We start from the raw sequence: 19,552 nt of genomic DNA on the forward strand, positions 1-19,552 counted from the left end.
CCGAGAGAATGTCATACGGCAATGGTCCTGAGAACAAGACAAGGCACTGCAGGGTCTAAAAGTAGTATTGTCCACAGAACCTGTATTCAAGTTTTATAACCCTAACAAGACATTAACCATCTAAGCAGATGCCTCCAAAGATGGGTTGGGTGCCTGTCTTTTACAGGATGTGGGCCCTGTGCCATATGGCTCATGAGCTCTGACAGCAACACAGCAAAATTATGCCCAAATAAAGAAAGAGTACTATGACCGGATGACCAAACCACTCCCTGCTTTCCATTCACAGGATCCAGCATGCATGGAAATATCAGAGAGCTGGAAGCCAGCAAAGGTAGTAGCACCATGCCCAGAATAGGATTCCCAGGTACCCACTGGTGGCGGGCAAACTCCTGGAGATTTACTCCTTGTCCACTGATCACCCAGCTCCCAGAGGTTGTCTGCCACTGGCAGGCACCTCAGGAACGCAGCCACAGGAGCATTCCTGTGCTTCGTTTAGGGCCAAATTGGGCCCCAAAGGGGCCAAATCAGCCCTGTACCGAGTGCAGGAGCACTCGCATGGCCAGCGCAGTGACATCACTTCCATAAATGATGTTGCTGTGAAGCAGATCCTCATCAACAGCACGAGGTGAGTGCCAGGTGTCTCTGGTCTCCTGGCAGGAGGTGAAAGGGACCTGGCAACCCTAGGTATACATTAAGTAAATAATATAATGAAAGATGGGGGAGGGGCCAATAAAAATTTGGTTGGCTGATGGTGTCTGGGGACAAGCACCCCAAGCACCCCTGACTTGCCACAGACCCCTTACCTGGAGACCCACGGCACCCTGGCTGTGGGCACAGAGAGCCCAGGGCAGGTGACTCAGCTCCAGCCAGCAGAGTGAATGGGAAAAGGAGCCTCCCCTCCTTCCACAGAGCTGGAACCTGTGCTGTCCCTGTCCGCGTCAGGGAGCCACAGTTTGGGCACACCGGCGCCCTGCGCAGCCACGCCCATGCCAAAGCCTGACAGATGTGTAAGAGACAAGGAGGGAAAAGCAGTTGCCCGGAAGAGGGAAAGAGGAAGCAGTGTGGGGAAAGGATACAGGGGAAAGTGAGGTATTCTTTCTTAAGTCTTTGTGGGTTCCTCAGTCTGAAATTGGGACGTAGTTTTTCTGGGTAGAGGCTTCCAGGGGGAAGGTAGAAGGGAAAGAAGAAGATAGGAAGGGGCAGATAAAGGTAGGTTGGGTGGTAGGTGGTAAGGGAAAAAGGAAGCAGGAAAAGGAGAGAGGCTATGGGGGCTTTTAGGGAAGGGAAATAGTGAGGGATGGGAAAATGAGTTGCCACTACAAATTATTCCAAAATTCTATTATTTCATACTTTATATCAAGTGAAATACTACTAACAGACATCTGATAGTTTGAACTGAAAGAAACTTTCTGATTAAGAACTTGGTGGCAGCTCTGGAAGACAGCACAAGCATTGAAGGAAAATGGAAGGGCTGCACTACTATGCGTTGATGGGAGAGATTACAAATGGGCTAAAGGCAAAACTGTAAAATGGAACTAAAATAGTAATATATTTATTGACCTGGGGAGGTGGGGGGTGAGTTTCCAATATAGTGGAATCACCTCCCCCCCAATTATCTTAAGGGCTTCACATTTCAACAAATATCAGAAATAAATAATGTAGAGTTCTATTCCTTCTTTCCATTCCCAGCAGCAATCTTTCTTCTAAAATCAGGCCAAATTCACACACTTGTTTTTGAAGTAGTAAAGCTGTACCTGGTGAATTTCAAGTTTGTGTACTTGACATTTACCTTCTTTAGTCTGGGACAGAGTGAGTAGCCTCAGACACTGGGATGGAGTAAGACAATAGGACTGGATCAAAAGATTCTGCTGAGTTTGGAGCCAACCGAGCAAATGTGGACATCAGCCATACTTGACGGACAGAACATCCCAAACCTGAATGTTCTCTGTCTTTAAAGAAGCTGTAATTTATGTAATACATCAATAAAAGCAATCATGTATTGATATTCGTTGCCACAGTACATGCCAAAGAATATTGCACAACACTCCAGCAGAGTTTCAGAATGATGGTTTTTACTGTTACATTACTTGTGACTGGGAGTATTTTGACTTATTGTAACCTACTTATTTTGCAAAGTGCTGTCTACTGCCTTTTCACTTACCTCTCATTTCATATACTAGTGTTTGACAATTCTTCCATATGTGTAGTTTATATTCATCTTGAATAAATTTGGACCACCCTCCAGTTTATAAGATTTTAAACTCTGGCTCTGTTCTCCAAAACGTCAGAAAGCCCAGTCTGGGTTCTTTTACTAAAGGTCCAATTTGGCACGTCCTTCTTTTACACAAATCATTGCCCCAGTACTAAACTAAAAACATATCCAAACTGAGAACCACTATACAATGCATTTTTTAAAAAAAGACACCTAATATGCATATACTTAAAAATGTAAGGTGTGACTATGCCAAAGCTGTTTACAAATGTTTGTAATAAATGAAATCTAGATATATTCATGAAAATTCCAGAATCGGTTGCATCATCCTGATAAATGCATTTTCAGTGCCTGATCTGTGTGGTTGCATAAATACTGAAAGTGGACCCAAGAGAATAACAATTCAACAATAAATCTTTTGTAAAGCCATGGGTAACTCCTTCTGCTTCATTTCCATTTAGCTTACCTATGTGTCAGTTACACCAAAACCTTAGCATAGGGATCTTTTACCTGTTACAACCAATCTAGACTGGATAGCATTTTTGTCTTTGGTTCTTGTTCTTATACATGCTAGATGTATAAATATAATTTGTTCACATATTCCTGAAGGCCCCAAATCAACCCTTTCCATAACAATGCCAACAGCAGGTACCTGAGGAACACAGTTCACAACTTCCTATAAAACATCAAAGTTTTGCTAAAAAGAAGTTTAGATATTATGCAGTGAGAGCAGAGCCACATTGCAGACACAGTGATTTTTCTGCCTCCCTGTCCTGCTGCTGTCTTGTGTGTCCCCTGAAAATGCACTCCTGTGGGCTACTGGAGCCTCAGTAATATAGTGGGTGCGACACTGAGGGGGGAAATCGGTTAAATTACACAAGAGGAGGGCAAGTGGAAAGGCTACTTGGAGCCTAAGCCAGTAACAGGTTTTTAAATGGCTCCAAAATAAAGGGACGGCATGGTAACTATTTCTAAACCAGGAAATATTATGATAACATGAGCTTTGGGAAATCCTACTTGTAATCTTAAACTGGAAACATTTAGTGTTTGAGGTGGCACCATATTTCTGTTTTACTCTTTTAAGTCATCACATTTCACCGAAGTACTAATACTGGATTTACTTCAGGAGTGCTACTCTCTAATCCAGGCGTCCCTAACCTTTTTGAGCCTGTGGGCATGTTGGAATTGTGACGCACCATAGCAGGTGCAGCCACAAAATAGCTGTCACAGGAGGTACAGTCAGTCACAAAATGGCTGGCACAGCTTACCTTCAGATACACAGTGAAAATCTTTGTGCTGTGTCAGCAGCTGATGACAAACATTTTTTTAAAAAATTGCACAGCCAATAGAATCTCCAGAGGCCAACCAGAAGACTAGCTAGGGAAAAGACCTACCTGGCCACACCCACTTTCTAACAACACTTGGCAGCCGACAGGAATGCTTCTGGTGGGAGCCATGGTGCCCATGGGCATCAAATTCGGAACCTTTGCTTTAATCTAATGCAACTAAGCAATAAACTCTGGAAACTGAAGCGCTGAATTAAATACAATGGTTACAGAGGAAAAAGGACATTTTCCTTTATTAAATATGTCTTACATTTAAAAAGTGTAGCAAATACTAAGAAAAAGACAAAATTGAAATAGGATTTTCAGAACTACAAGTACTTTTCTGAAACTAATGGTGAAACAGCCGCCTGCACCTTTTGTGGGATAATAGAACTCATCCTTTTCATTTTTTCAAAGCTGCTCTCTTAGCCTTATTCAAGCTTGATAAGCTTGATAATGATCTACAAACTTGATAAGGATTTACAAGCTGGGCTTATCTTAGAACCACGCACCTGATTTTGAAACATTGCCCAGGAATCTGGATAATGTTTCTACCATGGTAGGGTAAGTGTTCTTTTCTCCAGCGCACATTTTCTGCAATTTGTTTCCATTCTGATTTTTAAAAAATCAAGCAAAATGAGGGAATCCTCTGAGAACTGCAAAGTAGTTGAAACCAACACTTTAAAGCTTTTATTGTATCATAGTCACTTCAAATGTTGTGAAACAGTTTTCAACAATCTTGAGTTTTTCTTCAGAAAGCAGATTTTCTTGCTTCAGCTTGGCAATAAGTGTTTCTAGAGATTTGAGTCTGCCCAAAGTTTTTCGTTCCTGTACTTCTAAAAGTGCTATTTTTGAGTGCAGCTTTGTAATTTTTTGCCAGAGTTGCTCCCTGTCTATGTCCTGCCTACAATATGAATGCTCCATTTGTAGCACTTCAGTACCACTGTAACTGGTGATACATGTAGATGCACCATCTTCAATGTCAGTCAATTCCTGGTCCTCTGGCACAATTGAGCCCTCCAACAACAAAGGGGTTTTTGAATCTTTTGAAGGAACTATAATGGTGATAGCAGACTCTTTATCGCTGCTAAATTGTTCTAAAGCTTGCGACACAGTGTGGAACACGACTGAGTTTTCACTAGATGGTTTGACTTCCACCATGCAGTGTGTCATGTGAGACTCCAGTTGACCTGGCGGAAGGGTGTTAATCGGTACAGTCACATTACTAAATTCCAGAGATGGATCCAAGTGCTCAAAATCTGCAGGCTGCAAAACTGAAGCTTTAGGGTCTGAGACGCATTCAAGACATGAACGAAGACTGTGAACTGAACCTTGCAAAACTCTGGTTGTACTGCAAAGGAGATGCTCTACAGTGTTGTTAAATCTCTTGTTTTCCAGGGCACTGTAATCTCTGGCTGCTACAGTCTGTATGTCAGTTGTTACTACTACAGGTCTTGTTTGCTCAAGAGTCTGCCTCACGGAATTGTCAGAATATATAATGATGTCTTCAGATTTTACTGCATTCTGAATTAGTGCTTTCTGTTCTGAAGAGTTGCTTGAAGTTGTGCAAAGTGCTCTCCTATAAAGCCTTTCTTCAATTATATTATTCCTCCTTGGTGAAGAAAGTTTAGATGTAGTAGTTGCTGTACCCATTGAGCTGTTTTCTTTTATGTCTTCTGTTCCTTTTTCATGTGCATTTTTGGGGGAATTTCCTTTTTCCTAAAATAGAAACACATTCTATTTTATTCATTCTATTTACCACGAGGCATAATACAACGAATTATCATTTGATTCATTGAATAAGGTGGGTTGGAAGGAAAGGTTTTTTTCCATTAGAGAAGGCAGTCCTCCCTCCAAGAAAAAGATTCCTCCCTTAGAAGACGGAAACCTTTGAATCCAACCCACTGTGTTGGATCCCAGCTTCTGCAAGTGGAACCTGTGGAAGTGATCTCAGTCTCCTTCCCCTCTCTCGCCAGCTGCCTGCATCATAAAGGTGACTCCTGATGGTCAAGGCTGATGGTGGCAGGGAGAACCTTGAGAATAGTGTACAATATAGAATGATGCACTATAGTAGCAAGCAGAATTCCATGGAAGTACTCTTGCAAGATGCAATCAGAGTGTTGCACAAGCTTCTATTTCATTTATAGAAAAGATTGTGCAAGTATCTATGTATAAGAAATCCCGCCAATTGTTCCCTTCCACTGCAGGCCCTCCCACTCATCACATCTCCTCCTTTCTTGAGGGTGGTGCCCTGAATTCCTGAAGTGGCTTTTAAGAGAACGCTGGGGCTGGAGAATGAAGAAGAGAGAAAGATGCTCTCTGCAAATTTTGCTCAACTTGTAGATGTTTAGATCAGTACACTGCAAAAATCTTGTTACTCAAAAAGAATAAAAGCAACTGTGTCAGTAAACGGATTTTTAACATCTTCAATTGGCTTTTATAAAATATGCTCACTTAAATCCATAAATAAGTAACTTAATCATTTGTTTTGGTTTATGAAAACCAGAGGTATAATATACACACATTGATAAACCACCAATGTTAAATAAATTTGTTAAATACAGGGTTGGATCCAACCAACATTACAGCTTTGGAAATATGTATGGGGGGGGGGGTCTCCCTTGATCACCAGAAAGGCTACGCTGAGGATCCTGGGACTTTCATGGGCACATGCTATAACAACAACATTTAATTTATGTACCGTCCTTCAGGACAATGCTCACTCAGAGTGGTTTAGAAAGTACGTTATTATCCCATAACAATCACCCTGTGAGGTGGGTGGGGCTGAGAGAGCTCTGGAAGAACTGTGACTGACCCAAGGTCACCCAGCTGGAAACAGGGCTGTAAGAAAGAGGAAAATTAATTCAGACTGAATGAAAAAGATGACTGGATCCAAACCATGGATTCAAATCCAGGGCCAAAATTCCAGGGTTTCCACATGGGAATGGAGACAGAGGTAGCTTGTGAAGGGATGAGGGTGAAAGATCCCAAGAGTCAAATTTGGAACAGGCCATAGCCTAATAGCCTGCAAAACAAATGATTTTAAAAACTGTTAAAGTCTGGAATTAAGAAGTTTTCACATGCTGTGGAGAACTATCAGGGCTTCAATCGAAGAACAGAAGGGCCAGGGCCACCAAACCCAGGCTTTCAGTAGGCAACACCTCTCTTGTAGCGGGATTCTTAACAAAGCCAGCCTTAAAAGGCAGAGGGATTTGAATTCAGTCTCTCCCTAAAGCGAGCTGGATGCAGATGGTTGACATTCTTCAGCATTGGTCCTCCCATAGTATTAGGGCTGAAGGCACAAAAAGTATGGCTGCTGTTCCCATGAAAGCTATGAAAGCTATGAAAGCTGTTCCCATGAAAGCTATGAAAGCTGCTGTAGCACAGTGCTTAAGTGGTTCGGCTGCGAATCAGCACTCTACTGGTTCAAATCCCACTACTGCCATGAGCTCAGTAGGTGGCCTTAGGTAAGCCACCCCTCTCAGCCCCAGCTCCCCAGCTGTATTGTGCATTAGTGTAATAACACTAACTTGTTCACCGTTCTGAGTGGGGCACTAATCTGTCTAGAAGAGCAGTATATAAGCGCAGTTATGATGATGATTGGCAGGAGGTGGGAGCAGCAAAGAAGCAATTAAGAGCTGTGATAACAGATGATGCAACTCTTTTGTATAAATGGACAATTCACTGTTCTTTATAATGATTTTCTACTGATTTTTAGCTCTCTCCTCCTCTTTTGTGTTTCTTCCACTCCTCCAAAATATAATGCCAGGACTAAAATCACAGAAGATATGGATGTTCTCTTCCTCTCTCCCCGCCCTCCAGCTCCAAACCTTTATTGGTTTTTTAGTGGGGCTGGGAACTGGAAAGAAGGGGCTAAGTGTCACCAAGCCTGATGCTGAACTAGAATTTTCTTCTGTGCAGTGAATAGGCAAATTGCCTGGGACTGATGGGAGAACTGCAGAATTACAGACTTGTGTCTTCTTATATTTGCTCTGTTTAAAGTCCATTAAATTAAACCAGCGTGCTGGGATGACAATGCTAGCTAGCTGCAGTATATCAAGTATTTTGCAGTCACAGCTCTATGGAATTTTGGCTTGATCACAGAATCAGCCTCTGTAGCTGTAACAAAATTCTGTCAGGAAACAACAAATTTGGTCCTCTTAGTTGAAATGGCTCCAAATCTGATTACATTAAAGTGAATGGGAATGCTTCCCTTCCTGCCATGAGGCAAAATCACATATTGAGATATCTTTAATTAGCTCTATCATATATTACCTGATTATCAGGCGCTGAAAAAATAGTTGGCACTGCAGTTGTTTTCAAATATCGAATACCCCACCGCACATCAAGGGAGTCTGGTGTGAAATGGTCACTGCAGAGGACCTGGTGCTTGCTGGGAATCCAAGTGTCTCGTTTCATATTCCGTAACCATTTTTCCAATCTTTCTTTATCATGGAGAGGAAATCTGTTTCAAAAGATTTGTATGAGAGTGGTACATTATGCTTCAGATAAACAATTGCCTGCAATGTTTCAGCCTTCCTACGCATGAGGATCTACACAGGTTTCTTTTTGAAACCTCTTAAAAGTTCTTGGATATTCAAGAACATTTTCAAGCATGTTCATCCGCCAAGTGGCACAACAATGCCCTGTTGCAACTTAATCCACACATGCTTGTGAAGATTTGCCTTTCCTTGGCACGTGTGATTCATCAGAAACTTTTTGTTCTCCTTTGCATTACCAAGAAATTAATTCCACTGAAGTTATGAAAAATTCTAGTCTCAGTTGAATCAGTGCCTCCTTTAATTTAACAAGCTGAAGTTTTATGCTATCTGATATGTTACAGCCATGCCATTATGATTCTTCTCCATAACATCTGCTCTGGGCATCATTCCTGGCTTTCTTGGGAAAAAGTTAACATTCGTTTAGTAAAATCTTAAATCTTCAGATAAAAGCTGTTGCACTACTTGATATATATCGTAAGTTTTGCTGCATAAGTGTCCTTTATTTAGTAGACCGTGCTGGCTGTTCTGCCAGCTTGTATCTTTATGATTAAATTGCAAGTGCTTAGCTCTTTAATACAAACCAATAATCTTATGCAAGTATGACTGAGGCGACATTGTTTTATTTTAACATTTTAAAGCTGCCTTTCCACTCAATTTAGGGTCCCCAAGGAGGCTAATAGTAAAAACATTAAAACAAGATTAAAGCACATATAAATATATAAAAGCAATTAGAACATAAACAGAAGGAATGGTCAATGAGACCCAAAAGGCAAGGGGACACGGGGCAAAACAGAAAAGTCTTCTCCCACTGGTGGAAAACATTGATAGAAGGGGACAGACAAATCCATCCGGGGAGGGAATTCTATCAGACTTTGGGTTGGGCCTACACTAAAACAGTATTATCTGTGAATGAGCTCATTAAATCAGCATATTCTCACAAACATTCGGTGACATTCACAGGTATATGTAGCCTATATGTGTACATGTTTGCACTCATGTTTTCCTATGGCAAAGCATATGTGAGGGGGACAGAGTTAACTGATCATCTTGCTAATACAGACAAGCAGCACTTGTTCTAAAGCAGCAAAGAAACGTCGCTGCCCTTCTCCACCTCTCTCTGCTCTCGCACAACACCAGATGCTCCCTTTCTAGAATAAGGTGATTTTTAACATATGAAAGCATTCACTAAGCACTGACATGGACTCAGGGGGCTATGAAGATTTTTGACCAGCCAGCAGGCTCAGCGCTATAGTTGTGGCTGGTCCTCATGTATAGGTTTTCCCTCTGTTTTTGTCAGCCAGATCACTTTAACGCCATGAAAACCCTTAGCTGGGTTTTCTCAATCAGCTAAGCTCTGTTCCATTAGAAATCTCATTCCATCCGAAAAGCCAAAATAGAAGTGGCTACTAGGAAACTTGCAAGCAATGAGATGACCTTGGCCCACTTGACTCTAAAATTCCCTAACTACATTCCATAAGATGACTGCATAATCATCTAGGAACTGCAACACCAACTACTGAAAAGACAGTCTATCTGTATTAGCCTGCTCATCTGTGCAAAGCATTCTGAAGATGCCAAAGCTGCAAGTATGTGAGCATTCCCACTGTAGCCCCTACCTGGTGGTACATCCTGCCTAATAAGGTCAGGAAAGTTTCCATCCATTTTTCTGCAGAACACTTAAGGGCATTTTTCTAAAGGGAATTAAAGTTCTAGTTAATTGCAATGGAATTTTTCATTATATGCGTTATAGTTTGTTTACTGCACTGTTTTCAAAGTCTGTAATCCAGCTGTATTATACTGCCTGTTATATTCATCATATTGCACTCTTCTCCAGTCCTGTATCTCCTGCATGCCTATCTGTATTCTATTGTGTTTTTATGGCAATGATTTTTTAATTTTGTTTACAAGTACTATGGAGTAAGTGTTGGTTATATGTGTTATGCTGTTCTCACTGCAATGTTTTTAGTGGTAACCTGCCCTATAAATGAATCAGGACAAGGTCGCAAAAGACTAGTTTCTTAAAAAAGTCCCTCAGACCTCTATAAAAGACATACCCTGTAATATCACTCACAGAGTCTTTCTTCATTTTTCTTCCTCCATTTTATCCTAACAACAACAACACTTTGAAGTTAGACTAAGAGAGAGTGACTGGTCAAAGATCACCAAGTAAGTTTCCATGGGATTTGAATCTTGGCCTCTCAGGTCACTAACCACTACATTACACTGATTTTCAGTGTGAAGTGATGTATGAAGACTCGCTGTACTTTCCTAGTTCTATATATGTTCTGAAGCTATTCTCTTCATCTTTGTGGATTGTACTGCAGCACAGAAAACTGGTTTAAAATCTAGAAAGCCTGGTTCAAATTAAGTTTGTTCTTATTTCCCCACAAGTGCCAAGATATTCACAATATAAATCATGTGTGTATGTATGAATAAAACACAGGAGGGCTATTAAGTCTCTTGCAATAAAAGAAAACATAAGGCCAGAGGCACTTTACAGACTAACATTTGTATCTGATGAAGTGAATTATACTTCATAACTCATGACAGATTACACGGGAATAAATTTTGTTAGCCTTTAAGGTGCCACTGGACTGCTGTTGTATTTTGACACAGTTAATGTGAATTTGTATATCAGATTTATCATATCAGAATTAAAGCAACACTAATAGTGGCAACTCACACAGGCAAATCAATACTTATTGGTTCTGCTCGTAGAAAAGAGCTGCAAAGCACAGAGCTGTGCAATTAAGTGTAGCAACTGTAACAACAGTGAGGCACAGGTAATTGGGAACAAGTCCCATATGTTGTTTTTAAACGATCAACTATAGCATGCATAAACAAATGTTACAATATGTAACAACTCCATTGCCAGCTGAACTGGCGCGCGGCGACAAATGGAAACTGCACTCTAAACGCAGCATTTCACCTTGAGAAGGAAACCTAAAAAGCACTTCCAGCACCATCTCATTACTTCCATCTTCACCGTTCCTTATTGGTAGACCAATAACTGTCAGTATGAATGAAGCGAGGTCCACAGCTGCAACGAAGCTGCTCGACCCGCATTCTCACTTACAAAACGCAAACCCTGAGGCATAGACTTGACACGCACACCCGGAAATAGGAGAGGAGACGTGTAGGTGTGTGACTGCATGAAGGGCCACGCGTGTTTACGCGGAACTCGCGGGTTGAGGGCGATCGTGCATAACGTGGGCGTGTGCTGTTCAAGAGCCCTCAAGCGAGGAAAGCTAAAGCACAGCCGCCTGGGAGCAAGCCCCTCAGAAAGGAGCCGAGCTACTCCCCAACTGACTGGGGAAGCAAGCGCCCCGCTGAACCCGCAGGTCAAGGAAGCACCCCCTCGGCACTCACGGGTAAAAGCTCAGCTTGCGCTGGTCTCGGCTGCTCTGCCCGGCTCGGTTCCTGCACCAGGTGGCCGCGCAGTAACGAGGCATAGCAGGGACGCCCTCCGCGGCTGGCGATCCCCGACCAGGCGGCGCCTCAACGCTAACTCCGCCCCCCTCTCGTCCTCGGCCACCGCAATCACACAGACTTCCGCTTCCGGGAACTCCCCGCCCTCCCTTCCTCCTTGTGGCCGGAAGGGCCGTAGCGATCCGATGGCGTCACTCAACCGCCTCAGCGACTCGCCGGGCAACAACAATAGCCTTCCACGTGCGCCCAAGCGACGGGACCGCGTGACGCCGGGCGGCCAATCGGAGAGCGCTTCGTGTAGGATCGTCGCCCCGCTTCCTCGCGCCGCGCCTCTGAGGGGCTGTTATAAGGGAAGCTGCGAGGAAAGCGAAGGAGAGCGACTGACCGGGCAGCGGTGGCGGGTCGTGGGCGAGGTGAGAGGGGCTGCCTTGGGAGGGGGGTGGCGAGGACGCGGGCCTGGGGGAGACGCGGAGCGGTGCTTTCCTCGGGGAGTAGGACGAGTGTAAGTGGCTGACCCGCAAGAGTTTGACAAAAGAGCTGTATTGTAGGAACGGGCTCCAGCCGAAGCCCTGTTGAGAACGGGCCTTCTCGGCGCGAGTCAAGTTCTTAGGCTCTTCTTGATTCAGTCGCTCTTGGGTTTCGCTTTCTTCGTTTCGCGATAAAAATTCGGGCGCAGCAAAATTTCTGTCGGTCAGGGAAAAGCCACTACGGAATTTATACGGCTTACTTCTGCGTCAGTGTTGTGCCCGTGCCAAGGCTTAGAGCCCGTTTTATCCCTGCGTAAATTTTAGCGGATTCGAGCCCGCGACAGTTTATGCTCGCATAAAACGCCTTGCAAAGTGCCTCGAGACGTTTGTTGCTTTTGCTTCTTTTTGTTTTGTGGCGATAAAGGACGTGTGTGGTGTGGTTCCCTGAATTTTTTTGCGGATGGGTGACTTAAACATGAAATATTAGTGGTTTTCCTACAGGTTCTTCCAAAAGGTCATGGGATCCAGTCAAAAGGAGCGGATGCAAAGGAGGGTAGAGGTCTGAGTAGGGTTGAAGGGTGTAATTTTATCTAGTGTGTTGTGCCTTTTCCTAATACAGGAGCCCTGATCTCTTTGTATTCGATCATTCTGGTGTCTTTTGACGGCAGCTTTCAGCTTTGCTTCTCAATTTGAGGCATCGTTTGTGGGCTTGTGTGATTGTAGAGCCTTTCAGCTGCCGTCTTGGAGTGAGTTTCCTATTTTATAGATACTGACAACGAAATGATCACTTTTTGCTGTCCAAGGAGAAGCGGAAAACCTAGAACAAAGACACCAATACCATTTATTAGAGCCAATCAAATTGACCTATGTGGAGCAGGATGATACAAGAGGCGAGATTTTAAAAGGGGTTAATACAGTGCTGTTTGATTATCTTCCTGCCTCTCCTTTTCTGCTTCTGTGAGACATTACCTTGATGGGAAGAATGTTTACTGCATGAACAGCTGCTGCTTATCATGACCACAACACTTTCGGCTTTTCCCTAGAGTTTCAGCAGTTTTCCAGTTCAGTATCCCAGTGTAGCAAAAACAAAAGTCTTTAAGGTGCCACCAGGCTTTCATTTTTGCTGCAATGAACTAACTTGGCTGCTCCTCTGGAATTCTCTTCCCACTATAGAGTAATTTCTCCTCCCTGATCACCAGGTTTAACTCTCTGAAGAGCTATTTGTAACCTTGATTGTGTGAGAAGTTTTATGACTTTGTAAAATACTCTGTGGCATGTTCATTACTTCTATTACTCCTTTAATGTGTGGTGCTCTTCTGCTTACCCTCCATATGAACCTCCAAAATGGAAAGAGTTCCTCATGTTAGAGCACTGACAACACCTGCTTTTTAAAAAAAGGGTGTGTAAATTGTCATGTGTGAATTTTTGGAATAGAGATACTTCCTGTTAGTTAAGCCCCTGTCAATAAGCTACACTTTATTACAGTTGCTAAAAGAGTGTTTAATTATGGCTTTCCTTTTAGTTGAGCCATAAGATAGGTCTTATAGCTCAACTCTTTGAAAAATTAATTAGAAATGCATTCTTGAAATTTCTATTAGGCATATGAAATAAGCACAGTTTTGGAGACATACTGATTTTTAATAATTGTTTAAGGAAGACTTTAGAAACAATTTTATGTCAAAAATTCAGCATTTAGAAAATGCTCAAGTAATGTATAACTTCTAGGTGTCAATTTTTTTTGGATATACATACTGTAAATTTGTCTCTTCACTTTCATCGTAAGCATTGTCAGAAAATGCTTAAAAGCATGTTTTCATAAATGATGTCTCATGGGCATGAAGTTACATGCATTTCCATCTCAGATGGCTATGATATTCTGTACTTGAACATCTCAAAGTATGTGAAGTGGACCCTGCTGAGTGACTAATATCACTCTCTGACTCTGTTTCAAATTTGGCAGCCAAAGTCAGTGGTTGCTTAGGAATGTTTACATACAAGTCTAACCAAATTCCTTGCTCTGTTTGATTGTGAATGCAGATGATGTGCTTCAGCTACTTACTCTGGAGTAGTCGGTGTGACATTTAGAGGAGTGACAACCTTTTCTTTAGCTACTGGTAGTGTTGAAACGTTTGATGTGCAGAGCCTGTTTCAGTAAGTAAGAATAAAATTTACTTTTTCTTAATAGCCTAAACTGTTATTTCGTAGTGGAATTTCTAGTTTTTAATTCTCAAATTGTAAGGAAATTTTCTATGCGGAATATTTAAAGTCTTGCTGAAATTTCCTCTCTTCTAATAAGATAAGAGTTTCTGTAGCTTTTGATGTATATTAAAATAGCAGTTATGTGTGCTTTAGCTTGTTATTTGGGCTTTGGATGTTAAGGCAATATATTTTCTGTTCCAGCTATGTCAAATCGTGTCAGTTCTTAAACATGATACTTAACAGTTCTGAGAATGTTCTAAATTTATTCTGAGAATTTTTGGATCCTTAGTTGTATGTCAGCAGACTCTGACCTGTATTTAGAATCTGGTATTGTGCCATGGTGATCTGGATCATTTGTTCCTTATTCCTTTCAGTGTTTCCATCTCATAACAGCTTAGCTTTATAAAGCATGAAATGAGAAAATTAATAATGTATTTTTAATATTGGTTGTGGTTCTTCCTTACCATAATTGATCATTTTTTAAAAATTTAACTGGACCCTTTTTTCCAGTATGGGTTAGTGGTTAGCATGTTTGACTAGTATACTTGAATCCAGGATTCAAATCCCCAGTTGCCATTGGGTGACTTTGGATCATCTGAGAAGAGAGGAGAACAATGCTGTAAGCCGTTGTGGATACTCATTGCTGAGAGAAAAGCACAATACAAAATATATGTTGTTGACTAAGTAGTAAGCCCATTTTCCAAGAAGGTAGAAGTATGTACAAAGATTTGCTTATACAGAAAGTTATTGATGGGGGGAGAGTAACAACATACACATTAAAATTATACCATGTTTGGAAGAAGGTGTGCACATATTGACAGTTTTAGATGAGAGGAGTATTGTCAGCTGTAAAGTACAGGTTTGAAAATTTTGTGTTAATAATTTGACTTCAGGGGCAGTGGTTTTCAATGACAAAGCAGTAGCTTGATAATAATTAAGGAAAAATTTCTTTAAAGGTACTCTGCATTCAGATTACGTTTCTCCACAGCCATCACCCACAATTAACTAAGACACCAAAAGTGATCCATAAAGAATTAATGAGCTTTATTTACAATAAAACCCAGATGCAGTACCATGGTCCAACACATGCATAAAGATCAGCCATAGCAGAGAATCTTATATACTTTCCAAAGTTAATGGTTAACAGAAAAGAGATAAAATTGTTATACAAAACTAGACATGACACAAAAAAATCTGATTGACAAGACAGTAAGCTCTCTCTGTAATATAAACATGTTACATGTCTGGTGCCATACAGGAATCTTGGGTGTCTTCCTGAGAGACTCCTTATCCAAGGTATATTGAGTACAAAGTCAAAACAAGAGAGATACTGTCCTTGCAAGAGGGCTTTCTAACCCTACTTAACCAGAAGGAGTTTGCTTACAAATAACTTTTGCTTTCTCTGTAACAGGTCAGCTCAAATAAACGCTCATAGACATAGGTCTTTTAGAATTGGGGTCATAGAAATTCCCTAACAATAAAATTTTCATCTATTGTAGAACAATGCAAGCTTATGTACTCAACTTCTCACATGTCAAAACTTAAGTGGGATAGAAACTTAGACTCATGAAGGACTGGTTTGGTGCAGCCTTTTGGTCCTTGTGAATTTGGCATCTCTGTGAACAGAAAAGGGGGTGTTTACCTTGAAAATCATTCATGCATTTTGTCAGTTTATAAAAATAAGGTTAGAGAAACATCAACTTCCATTATGACAAGCAGGGCTCAAGAATGCTTAACTTGTCTGGGTTTTGCCAGTATATAAATCTTTTTTAAAAAGAATTAAAACTATATAAATGCATGAACAAAACAATTGCTTTCTAATAGTTCCTGAAATATCTGTTTATGTTAATGGGGAAAAAGGAAATGGGTTAAGTGTACTGTTCTTTACTTTTGTGAACCTTTACCACTCTGAACCTAACTGAAAAGTAACATTCTGTTAGTGTAATATGTAGCATCAACTGAATAACTGGATAGCAAAATATGGTTTTGGGAAAATAACTGTTATATTCTTTTAATACCTAGGTGGTTTAGCAATGGCTACGACACAATCTGTCTTCATATTTGCCCTCTGTATTTTAATGATAACTGAATTGATACTAGCTGCAGAGAATTATTATGACATCCTTGGTGTTCCAAAAAACGCATCTGATCGCCAGATCAAGAAAGCATTTCATAAATTAGCAATGAAGTATCACCCGGACAAAAATAAGAGTCCTGGCGCTGAAGCAAAATTCCGGGAAATTGCAGAAGGTAGGCATATTTCCATTTAATTTGGTAGCATTGTGACTGCTGTTTAACATTGTCTCTTCCAGTGGAATTTTATTCCTTTTTCTGAAAAAACTTTGCTATCTGAAAATGGGATCAAAGACCTTGTTTAGTTATTTGTGCAGGGGTATCTGTGTACTGGCAGTTCTCTGACCTCAAGGGAACCAGTACCTTGTGAACAGGAACTGTAACTGTACCTCTAGGGAGTGAAGGTTCACTTGCCACCTGTTAACAGCGTTCCTTGAGTCATCTTTGGAAACTGTTATATAATATAGCTTTAGATTGGAGCTTATTTCTTCTGTTCTCTTGCTTGCTGGTGATCAGTGGTTGTAGTGGGCAGGGTTAAGTGAGAGGAGGTTCTGTTCTGAGCTGGTCCATTTATGCGTTTGAAATTGAGTTCCCAAAACCATTCTGGCTAGCCATTTTTTCATATCTCATTGCATTTTTTTGTTCTGTGCTATTAGCATTGCCTAATTGTTGCCCTGAACACTGTCTTTCAATCCACAGTAACTGTTTGTGTGTAAATACATGAATCATTGCCACACATTTTTGGCATTCAAGTCATTCATTGACAAAGAAGAAGATGCTGTTCTGAAAACATACTCTGCTTTAAAGGAAACTAAATTTACAAGTATAAATGGAGTCATCCAGGAATTTAAAAAAAACAATCCAAATGTAATTAACTGTAAAAACTTGCTTGGAATAGAAGTGAATTTTCTGCTTTGACTACTAACTTTTCTAAATTTCCTCTTTCCTGTTGTACTGTATTGGGATGGGATTTAATTTTAATAGTTGGTATTATAAAAGCATTAAGGAATTTTTGCTAGATAGGCATAGAGCAGTTTCTTTATTGAAACTGTCTTCATGTTCTTGAATGCTTGTAGCTCCTTAGACTTGCTACCAGAAAGTCTTTAGAAAAAGCCAAGAATTGATGATTATGGCTATTCACACAGAGCTTTGCTACATTTTGTCTTTCCCTGTCATTGTTTAATGTAAGATTGTAAAAATGTTTCTTGCATTATTTTACAGCCTATGAAACATTGTCAGATGAAAATAAACGAAGAGAATATGACCAGTTTGGCCATGGAAGAAGCAATGGAAACACCTTCCAGCAGCCATTTAACTTCAATTTTGAGGACTTGTTTAAAGACTTTGATTTCTTTGGCCAAAACCACCATGCACAGTCTAAAAAACACTTTGGAAATGATTTTCATGGCAATCAGCAGGCACACAGCAGGCAAAGACGTTCTTTTCAAGAATTTTCCTTTGGAGGTGGACTGTTTGATGACATGTTTGAAGACATGGAAAAAATGTTTTCCTTCAGTGGGTTTGACAGCACACACAGGCACACAGTGCGAACTGGAAACAAATTCCATGGATCAAGTAAGCACTGCAGAACTGTCACCCAGCGTCGAGGAAACATGGTTACTACATATACAGACTGTTCTGGACAATAACACTTCACAATTTTTTCTTTGTTCTGTGTTTAATTACTTTTTTGTTCTTTGCTGATAAAGTACAGAAGATCTTCTGTCAACTATGTGAGATTTATAGTTGGATCAAAGTAATTTAGCTTCTGCAATAAGCTGTAGCTAAAGGGATTGTTTTCACCAGAAATGCAAAGTCAGAGTGGATGAATTATTCCATTAACTATGTATAGAGCTTGCATGTGGGGGGAAGTCTCCATATGACAGTGTTAGATTCTATTTTTAATAACATAGAAACAGATTAACAGATTACCTCAATATTATGTTTATACTTTACACTTGGCAAAGGATGTTAGTGATCCACTAGACATTATTGTCAGATTCCTGTTGCTATAAAGTGTTTATGTTATGGAGTGCTTTTTCATTAGCACAATGTTTACTTGCTGTAAACTTGAGTTGTGTGTTGTCAGTAATGACTTAAAATACAGCAGTGAACATTAAAATTTGGCTGTGTTTTAAATGCAATGATTTAAGGTCAACTTTGAACAATTTTTCTTGGTAAATGGTCAGTACAAAATAGTGGATGTATTAGCAAGAACCTGATATATAATAGCCATGTACACATTATTATCTTACCCAATGCTCTGTTAGATTGTGGTAAGCATTATTCAAGGTATTTATGCTGTTAAAATGTGGGCAATATACATCTTATCACCTGATTGTAAACTTTTTCTTTGGTAAATATATGCATTTGAGGTAGGAGCTGCTTCTTCCTTGCTTTCGTTTCAAACTTGGTAGTGTAGAGGCTGGGGTACAGCTGATCTCTCATATTCTGATAGGCAGTTACCTGTCAGTGGGGATGTACAGTGTTTCGTTGACTCAGTGCTGTCCTATTCAGAGCTATTCCGGTCCACTGATTTTTGTTGCCTTAAACTGAAGTAACTGCATAGGAATAAAACTGATAGTTTGCTGACATCTCCTTTGTTTCTAACCCCATCAGGTTGTAGTCCTCTTTGTGGTTCAGCTGTAGGATACCTGCTCCCCTTTCCTGTCCTGTCACCTTATGGTGAACTGAACTGCCTTTCTTTCTTGAGAGGCCATAAACATGTAATCATTCTTGCAGGTGTGCCACATAATTGGTGATGTCCCTGGAGGCTTCACTGTGGCTGAGGTGATCTAGTCTGCCTCTGTTTTTGTTCTCCCCAGGAAGCTTTGCTGAAGACAGTACCTGCTTTCTTGTTTTGGTGGCTAGCTCTTGTGGCACACTGAATTGCAGGTGAACAAGAGCTTGCTGCATATAAAACTAGTCTATGTATTCATAGGTCAAATGCAGAGCTTTCCATCTAACATACACCTCACCAGAAAATACTGTGCTTTTCAACATGGTTCATGCATTCACCTGTTTGTCCAATGTAGAAAAATCAAGAGATGTTCATAAATGCATGAACCACATTATATACATAATTTAAAATCAGCTATTTTAGAATTTGGGTTACTTTTGCACTTCTGCAGTTGGAACGTCAGCAGATGCATTCATGTTGGTGTATGCTCAGTCCATGATTAAACAGCAGATCACAGAGAAAAGTATAAAAATGTTTAAGTACTTGTTCATTTTTTTTTCTGCTTAAGAGCCACCCAGTTTTCTCTCATAATACCAGGGCTGACTTAGTTTTTAAACATGTAACGAAAGTGTCAGAATAATGGAGAAAGCACTGTAAGAATATGC

The 19,552-nt window shown here is 40.7% G+C and overlaps 2 protein-coding genes across 2 annotated transcripts; one reads left to right on the top strand and one right to left on the bottom strand.

The window, feature by feature from the left end:
• Positions 1 to 3,764: 3,764 nt before the first annotated feature.
• THAP5 (THAP domain containing 5) lies at positions 3,765 to 11,520 on the bottom strand. The gene is made up of 3 exons (XM_054988940.1): positions 11,409 to 11,520; positions 7,813 to 8,002; positions 3,765 to 5,256 (listed from the first exon to the last, which is right to left on the bottom strand). The coding sequence occupies exons 1-3, from the start codon at positions 11,489 to 11,491 to the stop codon at positions 4,228 to 4,230; spliced, it is 1,302 nt and encodes a 433-aa protein (XP_054844915.1). The 5' UTR covers positions 11,492 to 11,520; the 3' UTR covers positions 3,765 to 4,227.
• Positions 11,521 to 11,646: 126 nt separating this feature from the next.
• Positions 11,647 to 18,545, top strand: DNAJB9 (DnaJ heat shock protein family (Hsp40) member B9). The gene is made up of 4 exons (XM_054988688.1): positions 11,647 to 11,881; positions 13,973 to 14,086; positions 16,157 to 16,384; positions 17,429 to 18,545. Exons 2-4 carry the CDS (start codon positions 14,068 to 14,070, stop codon positions 17,854 to 17,856), a joined length of 675 nt encoding a protein of 224 aa, XP_054844663.1. The 5' UTR covers positions 11,647 to 11,881; positions 13,973 to 14,067; the 3' UTR covers positions 17,857 to 18,545.
• Positions 18,546 to 19,552: the final 1,007 nt, after the last annotated feature.

Source organism: Eublepharis macularius, chromosome 9 (assembly GCF_028583425.1).
Source record: "Eublepharis macularius isolate TG4126 chromosome 9, MPM_Emac_v1.0, whole genome shotgun sequence".
Classification (NCBI taxonomy): domain Eukaryota; kingdom Metazoa; phylum Chordata; class Lepidosauria; order Squamata; family Eublepharidae; genus Eublepharis; species Eublepharis macularius.